Source organism: Marmota flaviventris, chromosome 6 (genome assembly GCF_047511675.1).
Source record: "Marmota flaviventris isolate mMarFla1 chromosome 6, mMarFla1.hap1, whole genome shotgun sequence".
In the NCBI taxonomy this organism is placed as follows: Eukaryota; Metazoa; Chordata; class Mammalia; order Rodentia; family Sciuridae; genus Marmota; species Marmota flaviventris.
The window spans coordinates 119,620,686-119,630,914 of record NC_092503.1 but is presented as its reverse complement, the minus strand read 5'-3'; the positions used below and the strand labels follow the sequence as shown (position 1 = coordinate 119,630,914).

Sequence of the window (10,229 nt, the reverse complement as noted above, 5' to 3'; positions counted from 1 at the left end):
TTTTCCCAGAATTCCTTGTTTATTTCCGGGTTTATTAATACAGAAGGGAGAACTTGAGTAGGTCAGGGTTTCGATCGAGGGGTTGGGGTCTCGTTTCACCCTCCATCTCCTGGGACGAGGATACCGTCGATAACCCGGAAAAGGAGAGGCTGCCTTTCAAGAGCTGTCATTTTCGCAGGCCCGGCCAGAAAAGGGAGGTCGGGCTTCTTACAGGGCTTGAGACCCAGCCCCCCCAACCAGCTCCCAGCAGGCTTTCGTCCCCGCCATGGCTGAGTTGATCCAAAAGAAGCTGCAGGGAGAAGTGGAGAAATATCAACAGCTACAAAAGGGTAAGGGAGCAGGTTCAGTGTGGCCTCGCCCCAATGCACACACAACCCAGCCATACCAAAAAAGATTTACCGCTCCATTCGGGCTACGGCGTGCAGGCGCTTCCCCGCCTTAATTTTCTGCCCTACCATTGACCCCATCCTTGTCTACTTATTACATCCATTTTCTTCTGAAAGGGTTGTGGTAGTCAGTAGCATGTTTGATGTCTCTAATCGTGTCTTTCCTCCCTCCCACCCCCCAGATTTGAGTAAATCCATGTCAGGGAGGCAGAAGCTTGAGGCACAACTAACAGAAAATAATATCGTAAAAGAGGTGAGGGACTGGGATTTACGGGCTAAGAAGAGACTTGTATTGGCAGTGGTTCTGATGATATATTTTCCACCCCTTCATTAGGAACTGGCCCTGCTGGATGGGTCCAACGTGGTCTTTAAACTTCTGGGTCCTGTGCTGGTCAAACAGGAGCTGGGGGAAGCTCGGGCCACAGTGGGGAAGAGACTGGACTATATAACAGCTGAAATGTAAGTCTTTGTTCTACCACCCTGTGCCACAACTGACATTGTTGGAGTATAAATGTTGAGGGACATGTGTAGAGTGACTCTCCATCGTATTCCTCAGTTATACAGTTCTCCCAGCTCCTTCCTCTTTGGCCCCCTTCTCCTCTGTCCCTTAGATCTCAACTTTTCCAACAATTTCTTTCTTCCTTCAGTACCCTCTCAAAATGGTAAGTCCCACTAATTTTTCCTTTTCTCCTTGTTTCCCTTGCATTTCATCAGTAAGCGATACGAATCCCAGCTCCGAGACCTTGAGCGACAGTCTGAGCAACAGAGGGAGACCCTTGCTCAGCTACAACAGGAGTTTCAACGGGCTCAGGCAGCAAAGGCAGGGGCTCCTGGAAAGGCCTGACCCCATGGCTGGGGGGAAGGGGACGGGAGGGAATGAGGCAGCTCTAGGGTCTATAGTATTGTAGCTAATAAAATGTAAAAATACTTGACTCTGTTTTTGACCACCCCTTTCTGTCATAATTGTCTCCAATCATTCCCCAGCCCTTTCACCTTATACATACACCTTCTGCCTTACTCCCTTAGGTCCAGATTCTTGATACTGGAATCTCTGACAGAGTGAACTTTCTTTTCTTGAAACTACTCTGAAATGTTTCAAACCTGCTTGCCTGTGTATACAACCATTTACTTTCCTTTATTTTGGCTAGCTTGACCCTTTAAGAAGCCTGAGAAGGATATACATAATATAGCATATTTTGGGGAGTATCAGTTTAATTGAAGAAGCTCACATTTTTCTGACCTGAGACCCCAGGACAAAAATGTGTTTAGCCTCCTTGCTATTAATACTTGTCAGCCTCCAAATGGCCCTGGTATCTCTTTTAGTTCTCTTTAGCCTCTTAAAGTTTGTCTGAATGTAGCTTAAATTTATTTAAATCTCCTGCAAGTTTGTGTTATCTACAAACTATTGTTCTTTAATTTCTTTGTCCTAAAATTGTTTCTTACAGATTTGCCCCCAGTAGTTCTCCATACTGATCACTTTGTTTTGTTTTTGTGGTACTGGGGATTGAACCCAGGGCCTTGCACATGCCAGGCAAGCACTCTACCACTGACATATGACCTCAACCCCTTTATACAGATCACTTTAATTTGGCGTCTACCTCTTGACAAGGCCTGACCAGTGAAGAGAAGAATTTTAAGAGTAAATAAAGGAATAAGGGGTGGAGAAGTTCCTGAAGGGAAATAAACCATTCTAAGGAAACCATTTCCACCAATACCTTACTTGCAGCTTTTCATGGGAGAAAACATTGTGTACTTTCTTGTTCCATCTTCACAAATTTCCCATCCCCACTACCAGTAGCCAGTTCATATGCACCGCAAGGACGGGGGAGTAAAATTCAGGTAGTGTTTTGGTTTATTATCTTAGTGTTGTCACAGTGACAGGAAGCCCCAGAGTGGGAAAAGGAATTCCCACTAGAACCTACTTCTTGCCTTCCCCTCTGCCCTGGGGCTCAGAGCCTGTAGGCCTTTCCTTGACCTTTCACATGCGAGGATGTGACAGGAATCAGAAACTGGTGCCCTTTTCTGTGTGCTGAATTCTTGAGAGGTGAGGAGCTGTATACAGGTATCTGACTTGGTTACAAAATTACCAGCTCCCACAGGGCTGAATTTCTCTGCTGCCTGATAAATGAGTGGCACTTCACTGCCCCAGGGTGGCTGGCCACCTTTCAGAATTTGTCCCAGTGTGATGTAACTGACACCATTCAGGATGGCTACCCACATCTGGTTTGAACACCATGACCTCTGTAAGCCAACAGGGCTTCTTCCTCAGAATAGTGCCCGTGCAATCTTCCTCCCTGTGGCCTTGATCCTGGGAAAAGAGCCCCCTCCTCCCTCACTTGGGGGAGTTCCTGAGGCAGAGGGGCCACTGGCAGAACCCGGTGTGGCAGTGGAGGGCTTTCGCCGCTGTCGTAGGAGGAAATCATGAGATGCTCCATCCATAGCATAGAAGACATTAGCTGAGGGTGGAATGGTCAGCTCTGTAGATCAGAGGTGGGTGTCAACATAAATAGTCATCCCCTCCAACAACCACCCAGTTGTTGAAGCATTCTACTGATGGGCACCAGTCCCCCCATAAGTCTCTTTTCCCTCCTGGCCTCTGACCTCGCTCCCCTGGTAGCAGCTGTACCAGCTCAAACTCTGAAGCCACTGCAGAATCACGATTGTTTTTCTTGAGAACACGACTGATGACACTTGGAGCCTTGTCCTGGCTTGTCACCTAGCAGGACAGGAGACCAAAAGAGCAATAAATCAACTATAATGATCTATTTCCCATCCTACCAACCTACTATCTTTCAACCACCTACCCAACAAAAAAAAAACAGGTTTACCTGTGTCTAACACTTTAAAAATTAATAGGAAACCCAATATGGTGGTTCTCTGTACCCTAAAAACCAGCCCAAATGGTGTCCCATGAGATAGGGCTATTTCCCTGTGGGGTAATTGCTGTTGGTTCTGAAGTCTAAATGACTTTCAGAAGTTCAAGTAATGCATAGTAGCCTTCAAAATAAACCAAACTGCTAAAGCTAAAGGACAAAATTAAAACTACATTCAAATCTATTTAGCTGCCCAAATTTAGGACAACATTTTTGGTTCAACAAAGCACCATCCTTTACCCCCCAGCCCCAGGCTTCCTCACCAAGATGCTCTTGTACACACTGCCATCTTCCCCCAGTTCCATCTGGACTCGGATGATTCGGCAATCAGAGGCCCCTGGACAAGATCCCCCTCCCCCATATCCAGTTCCCCTGGAGGCCCCTTCTCCTGTACTCCCACTCAATGGGGACCCACAGGAGGCTGAGCGGCGGTGGCCTCGAGAGGGCCTAGGAGAGGAGGCTGGGGGCGAGAGGTGGCTGGGGTCAGCTGGACTATGCAGGGAGGGACTGCTTTCCAGGGCAGAATCCAGAGATGAGACAGATGGCCACTTCATATGCTAGAACAAATGACATGGAAGACTAGCATGAAGACAGGGAAGTTAAGGAAAACACATTTACAGAGTCAGGGTCAGTGTGAAAACCAGAGGTCAAGAGCAGAACTCACCTGGGCTAGTCGGGTCAGCAGAGGGGCAGGTGTTCCAGGAACCTCATCTCCCCCTACACTGGGCCGGTCCCAGGATACAAGTGGGGTGGGGCCCCCAACAGAGCCCAGAACCCTACAGTGGCAAGAGATTGGGAGGATCAGAGAAGAATGACAAGTTCCCAAGGAACCACCCCCCAGCTGCTGACTCCCTCACTCTGTCCACTGCGAGATGACTAGTGTTGGCCGAAGCACCCGTGGGGCAGAATGATCACTGGTACCAGGTGGTTCCACCTCACAGGACACACGGTGACTGGGGAGGGGAACAAAGGGAAGAGGTCAAGATGTGAAACCAAGCCCCTATACCTAGACAGAACTCCCAACCTCATCCAGCCAGTCACCTCTGAGCCTCAGTCAGTGGCCGGAGCCCCCGGAGCCACTGTTGGATATCAGGGTCAGGTCGAAGGTCATAGCCACGACATTCATTCTGGAGCCGTCGCAACTCAGAAAGGACAGCAAACTCCTGGGAAGGAGTCCTCAACTGCAGGAGCCAAAACTCTCAGGGACCCCCAATTTCCCCCCTCATTCTCTTCTTGGGACACAGATAAAGATGTCCAACATCCAGCCCACGCATTCCTCTCACCTTCCTACGCTTGTCAAAATTGATGTAACCATTCTGCAAGGACAATGGGATAAGAGTAAAAGTCTTAACCCTGCCTTCCAAGCAACAGAGAGAATGTTCCCTCTCCTAAACACTACACCGTCACATCCAACCCATAAACACTACACTCCGCTGGCCTCTCTGACTCTTCCATCCTTCCTGTCCCTCTTCCTCATCTCTCTCATGCCCTAAGCATCCATTTAACCCTTTAAGTTAATAACTCAGGTAAAAAACGTGTCTACTTTACAGATGAGAAAATAGGGCTCAGAAAGGACAAGGAACTTGCTCAAGGTATCTGTCGTTGTTTTCTCAGTGCTGGGGATCAAACTCAGAGCCTAGTGCATGCTAGGCAGGTAAGCTACTACTGAGCTACTCCCCAGCCCTCAGTACTTGTTTAATTAACAAATTCTATATACCAACATTTCAAGCATGCTGTAAGTACCTAACAAATATGAATCCATTTAACTCATAAATAATAGATTGATATAGATATTGCCACTAGTTTCCCATTTACAGATAACAAAAACGTGAAGCATCTTGTCACAGAACCAGAGCCCAGAACCCTGGGCTCAGCTGCTTAGGCCTCCCAGCTCCTTTTGGAGGGAGGTCTACCTGACTGTAAGGCCCCCTTGTTACATCATTACAGTGCAAACACAAACCACTGACCTCCAGCTCATCCTTGGAGGCTGCATCCAGCATCACGAGGTCCTTCAGGAAGGTACCAAGGTATGGGACCACACCCTGAAGTTAGATGTCAGGATCAGAGGCCCTGTCTCTGGTCTAAGGATCCTATATCCCTCCATACTTTCCCTCCTCATTGCCTCTGAGAACAAATGTTTATTCTCCTCAATCAGCTATGGTTCCCCTTCCCACCCCTCAGACTTCTCCCTATGAAGGCACTCCATACCTCTCCCCAACCCTCTGCTAATCACTCACCCCACCCCGGGAACCAGACCTCGGGGACTTCTTGGAGTGTGGCTCCAGAGAGGGCTGCAGTTTCACCTCCTGGTGGTGACAAAACAAGGAGATATATGGCAAGTAGGCACAAGAAAGGTTGGGTATGCCAGATAACAGGGCCTCACCTGCAGGAGGAGCTCCCTGCTCTGGGAATAATTGTCCTCCTCAGAGAAAATCTGGCAGAGGCTAGAAAAGACTCGGAGGCTGTCCCTGGGGGAAGGAGAACAAAGGCCCTGAGGACAGGCCTGTCTTAGTCACCCTGTCTTCCCACCCTCAGTCCAGCGCGTTGGCCTCCCCACCTGGCTGCTTCTCCCCAGGCTGCCCGAAGCCTATGGATGGGGCTGGACTGCAGGGCTGACACAACAGCATAAACTGAAGAGAAGTTTCGGAGAAGTCGGCACTCCTGTGGGAGTCCAAGAGGAAAGCCAAGGCTGTGGGACCCCTCTCCACACCATGGTCCCCAACAGGACAATCCTTACTTACGTCTGCCACACGGATCCACTTCTCTAGGAGCCGGGCCCTCTGGGGAGGTCGAAGTGGCCGTATGGTCACCTCCCCAGGTCCCTCTCCTGTTGAGGTGGCCCCCAGGACAGAGCTAACCACAGCCCCTGCCACCTTGTTGAATTGTGTGACAGTTGCTCGGACAGATGGGCAGAGGTGGGAATGTCCTGGCCGGTCTCTGTGACCCCACAGGCCCCCCAAGCACTGAGAGGGGACCAGATTGAGAAACAGTTCCTGCAGGGCAGAGGGCAAAGGTTAAAGTTCACAGTCAAGTGAGTTGAGCCTTCCAATACCAGGGATCTGAGGATCTCAGGTGGCCAGGGAACCAGAAGGGTACAGGGTTTGAAAGGGTAACCACCAAGGGAAAAGGTCAAAACAGTAGATGGAGGAGGCTAGGAACTGGATTAGGAATGGGGTGGAAGCAAGGACAAGGATCTGGAGTCAAGGAGAGGTTAGTAAGGGGTCAAGGGACATAGGGACCAAAGGTCAGGGTCTCACCGCATCTAGCAGGGTCAGCTGCTCGGCCAAGTGGTCAGCGAGGAACACCAGGACATCCGTGGGGTCAGCAGGGGGGTCGCCGGGGAGGGCCAGGGGCTTAGGAAGGTCGGGGGCCTGGGGGTCCACCCGGGACCGGAGGTTGCGGAAGAGGTCAGCGCTGCCCCCCCCAACACCCTCCCCAGCTGCATACCCTGTCCGATGCAAGAAGCCCTCAAGCCGGTCAAGCTGACCCTTGACCTCAGAGCCAAAATCCTCAGGGTGAGAGGCCAGCCAGGTTGACAGTACAGAGATGGCTACCCTGGGAGACGGGGAATCAGCCAGGGGTCAGAGGTCCAGCCACAGCTTGGGCAGAGGAGACTGAGGTTGAGAATAGGATCACTCACCCTGTTGTCCTCTCTAGCTCATCAGTAGGATGAGACTCAAGGGCTTCCAGCCTGAGGGGAGAGAACTTATCTGTGCATCTTTCCAACTCCCTCAACCACCTCCACCCCTGCCCACCCCCTTCATGGCTCTGACTCCTTTGGATGGATGTTCCAGCTTTAGAAAACATCTCCGTGACCTTTGGCTCCTTATGACCCTGACCTGTCAGCCACAAGCCCAAGCAGGGCAGGCGTGGAGGTGAAGGCCCTGTGGGTGGCCAGGAAGGCTGACATGAATGTCATGTCAGCCCCTGATGTCCGGGGATCCAGCAGGTGTCTGACCAGAGCCTCCAGGGTGCCAGCTCGGAGCCGTCGAGAGGACCGTGGTGGAGGTGTGGGGGCCTGGAGGACACAGACAGTTGGTCACTGGCCTTTCCTTCAACACTGCCCCCTAGATATCTGGGGACAATTCCAGACTTAGAAGTTTATCCAGACTCATTTTGATGAGATTCAAAGTGGGCAAAGGACTTAGCCTAAGTCACACAGCAGAGTGGTAGGCTCTGGACCTCCAATCCGGCACTCTGGTCAGAAAGTCAGCCAGAGGAAAGGGACTGGGACACGAGGGGTCAGAGGTGAGAAGCCAAAGTCATGATCTCACCAAGGGATCAAGAGGCCGATATTGGCGGCTTGTGACAGTAAAGGTGGCACCATCCTCCTCCTCATCCCAGACAGACACAGGGGCCTGGAGGAGCAAGGAAGAGGAAGTCAGACAACTCCATACCATCTCCATTGTCCCTCCCTCTCACCCCAGGCCCTGCTCCTCCCTCTGTACCCCTCACCTGTGATGGCAGGGGACAGTACCAACGAGTGCGAGGGGTGGGGGGGGCTGGTGACCCCAGGTCTCCCCCACGGGGGCCCAGACAGCCCCCCCCCAGCAGCCTCAGGACCCGGTAAAGTCGAGGGGGTTGCAGTGGGGGATTGGATGGAACGCAGAAACCAGGATCCTGGAAACCCCCAATGCCCCTTCCCCCCAGAGCTGAACCCCAGCACAGTAAAAAGCAGGGTACAAAGGGCAGAAGAGGGAAGAGAAACAGGCAGAGAGCCAGAGACCTTGAGAAGCAGAAAACTCAAGCACAGGCACAGCAGCGTGCCCCGCCCTCCCCACCAAAAACCGGACAAGCCAGAAGAATTAGTCTGTCCCCTTAGGCCCCCTTTCCCCAGGTCCCTCGGGTGGGGCTTCCACTATCCCAGCCCTGAGGACCCCCCCTGAAGGTGGCCGCTCCAATCCCAGTACTGGAAGGAGAAGGGGAAGTGGGGATGATGGTGGGGGGGAGAGGCTGGTAGACTCAGAGTCACGTGGTCTCAGCCCCTCCCCTGGCCGGTCCCGAAAAACCAGCCCTGCTAGTCACCCCGCCTTCACCCAGTGTCTGGACCCAGGAGTCCAGGGCTTCTGGGCCTTAAATATAACATCTGGGACTGGAAATGTAGCTCAGTAGTACAGCGCTTGCCTAGCATGCAGAGCCCTGGTTAGATCCCAAGCACCATCAAAGTGGGGTAAAAATCTAACTTCTGGCCCTTCCTGAAGCTTCAAACCGTGCTTTTGGCCACCACCATTAGTCCCTAGAGAAAACAGATAACCACACTCTACCCAGCCTGAGATTGTCCCTCCAGGTCCCAGAACCCTGGCTTCCCGGCCTCTATCTAACATCAAGGGTAGAAGAGGAGGACAGAGGGAGGGAAGGAGGGAGGGGTCACGAAATCTGAGGGCTCCCTCCCCAATCCCAGAGTCTGAGGAATTGGTTACTGTGGAAACAAACCCCTCCCCTCCAAACAAAAATGAGGAAGACCGGGACCAGGACACAGCTACCCCGAGAGACAAACTCAGGCAGGCAAAGGCAGAGAGGCCCAGAGCCCCGTAGGGACTGCCAGCCAGACGTTCCAGACTGGAACAAGGCAGGTTCCCGCGGGCAGATCCTGAGTCACACTGACAGAGAAGACAGAGACTCCAGGACTCCCCGCTTCAGGAAGACAGATACACAGCAATAGGCGTGAAAATGACTTGAGGCAGGGAGGAAGCGCCGTAGGAACCCAGAGACACCGAGAGAAAGGCGGAGAGTCTCCGAAATATGTTTGCCCCTGCTTCCCACCACCCGCGTCTCACCTCTTCTTCTTCCTCCTCCTCTTCCTCCTGCCCCCCGCCCACGGCCCGGCCACCTGGGTCCCCACCCTCTTCGGGATCTCGGCTCCGGAAGCTGCTCAGCACGACTCCCCCGGGGGGGCTCGTGTCCAAAAGCAGCCGCAGGGGCCGCGGGAGCATGGCCAAGTGAAGGAATCAGCGGGGTCGGGCCATGGGGGCGCCTGGGGAGAGACGGGGATGGGGGTGGGGTGGAGTCAGGCGGGCGTGGGGGAGCGGGACAGGGAAAGAATGCGGGTGAGTGTAAAGGTAACCGGATGGGAGTCCTGCAGGAAGGCTGAGGGAGGGAGCAAAATAGGGGTGGAAAACGAGGGCCCTTGGTGCATTTTAGGGATGAGGGGGTCACAAGTACAGGACGGGCAGGGTCATTCGGTGCTCTGGCTCTGACCTGCTCGGTGGGGGCAGCGCGGGTCCCGGGCCGCTGTTCCTGTCGGTCTCCGGCCCTCTACAGAGTCCCTGGACCGAGTCCCCTCCGCGGCTTTTCCGCACCCCCCTACACCCCCCCTCGGGGCTCCCGGGCCCTCCCGCCCTTTCCGCTCCCCCCCGCGTCCGCCCGCTTCGAGAGCAGGAGCCAAAAAGGGAAGGAAGTGAGGACAGGAGCCAGAGTCGCGGACTAGGGGAACGTTGGACGTCCAGGGGCCGAGACGCAGGGGCTCGGGTCCCCACCTCCACTGTCCCCCGCCCCTCCTCTCCAGGATTCTGGAGCTCACGTCGCTCTTCACTGAATTGGAATAAAAATTCCAGTCTCCAGCCTCCGGAGGAGGGCAGGAGCAGAATTTGACATTCCTTTCACCAACCAGAACAAGGCCAACACTATTGCGGAAAGCGCTTTAGCCGGGAAAAGACCCGGTTACTGCACCCTGCGAGGTTACACTCCCAGCCCCAACCCACGAGTGCAACGGACCGAATCCACGCCAGGTTTTCTGAGGAGCACTTAGTTCCCGCCCACTCTCTGGGGGCGGGGCAGGAAGCCGCCACATCCGGTTGAGACTCGGCTCTGGGGCGTTTCCGGTCTTCGCGGCTGGTTGGAGGGCCGAGGTAGCGTTTGCTTAAGGCGTCTTTGGAGCCGCTGGGTGTGTGACTCTGCACTGTTGCCACCGGAGATTGGCTATGTCCGAGGCGTTTGGGAGACCAGGGTAATTGAAAGAGACCAAAGGTGA

The 10,229-nt window shown here is 53.4% G+C and overlaps 2 protein-coding genes across 3 annotated transcripts; one reads left to right on the top strand and one right to left on the bottom strand.

Moving 5' to 3' along the window:
* Positions 1–21: 21 nt before the first annotated feature.
* Pfdn6 (prefoldin subunit 6) lies at positions 22–1,323 on the top strand. Its single transcript, XM_027943692.3, has 4 exons — positions 22–329; positions 569–639; positions 721–845; positions 1,101–1,323. The coding sequence occupies exons 1-4, from the start codon at positions 266–268 to the stop codon at positions 1,228–1,230; spliced, it is 390 nt and encodes a 129-aa protein (XP_027799493.1). The 5' UTR covers positions 22–265; the 3' UTR covers positions 1,231–1,323.
* Positions 1,324–2,220: 897 nt separating this feature from the next.
* Rgl2 (ral guanine nucleotide dissociation stimulator like 2) lies at positions 2,221–9,566 on the bottom strand. Of its 2 annotated transcripts, none has more exons than XM_071613489.1 (18): positions 9,458–9,566; positions 9,037–9,233; positions 7,534–7,617; positions 7,099–7,277; positions 6,900–6,950; positions 6,517–6,814; positions 6,001–6,252; positions 5,817–5,920; positions 5,643–5,727; positions 5,497–5,565; positions 5,227–5,301; positions 4,543–4,575; positions 4,301–4,440; positions 4,117–4,212; positions 3,924–4,035; positions 3,523–3,816; positions 2,988–3,102; positions 2,221–2,863 (listed from the first exon to the last, which is right to left on the bottom strand). In XM_071613489.1, the coding sequence occupies exons 2-18, from the start codon at positions 9,190–9,192 to the stop codon at positions 2,652–2,654; spliced, it is 2,355 nt and encodes a 784-aa protein (XP_071469590.1). In that variant the 5' UTR covers positions 9,193–9,233; positions 9,458–9,566; the 3' UTR covers positions 2,221–2,651. The 2 variants fall into 2 exon arrangements, with proteins under 2 accessions (XP_071469590.1, XP_027799491.1); XM_027943690.2 differs by having other exon boundaries at positions 4,301–4,422.
* Positions 9,567–10,229: the final 663 nt, after the last annotated feature.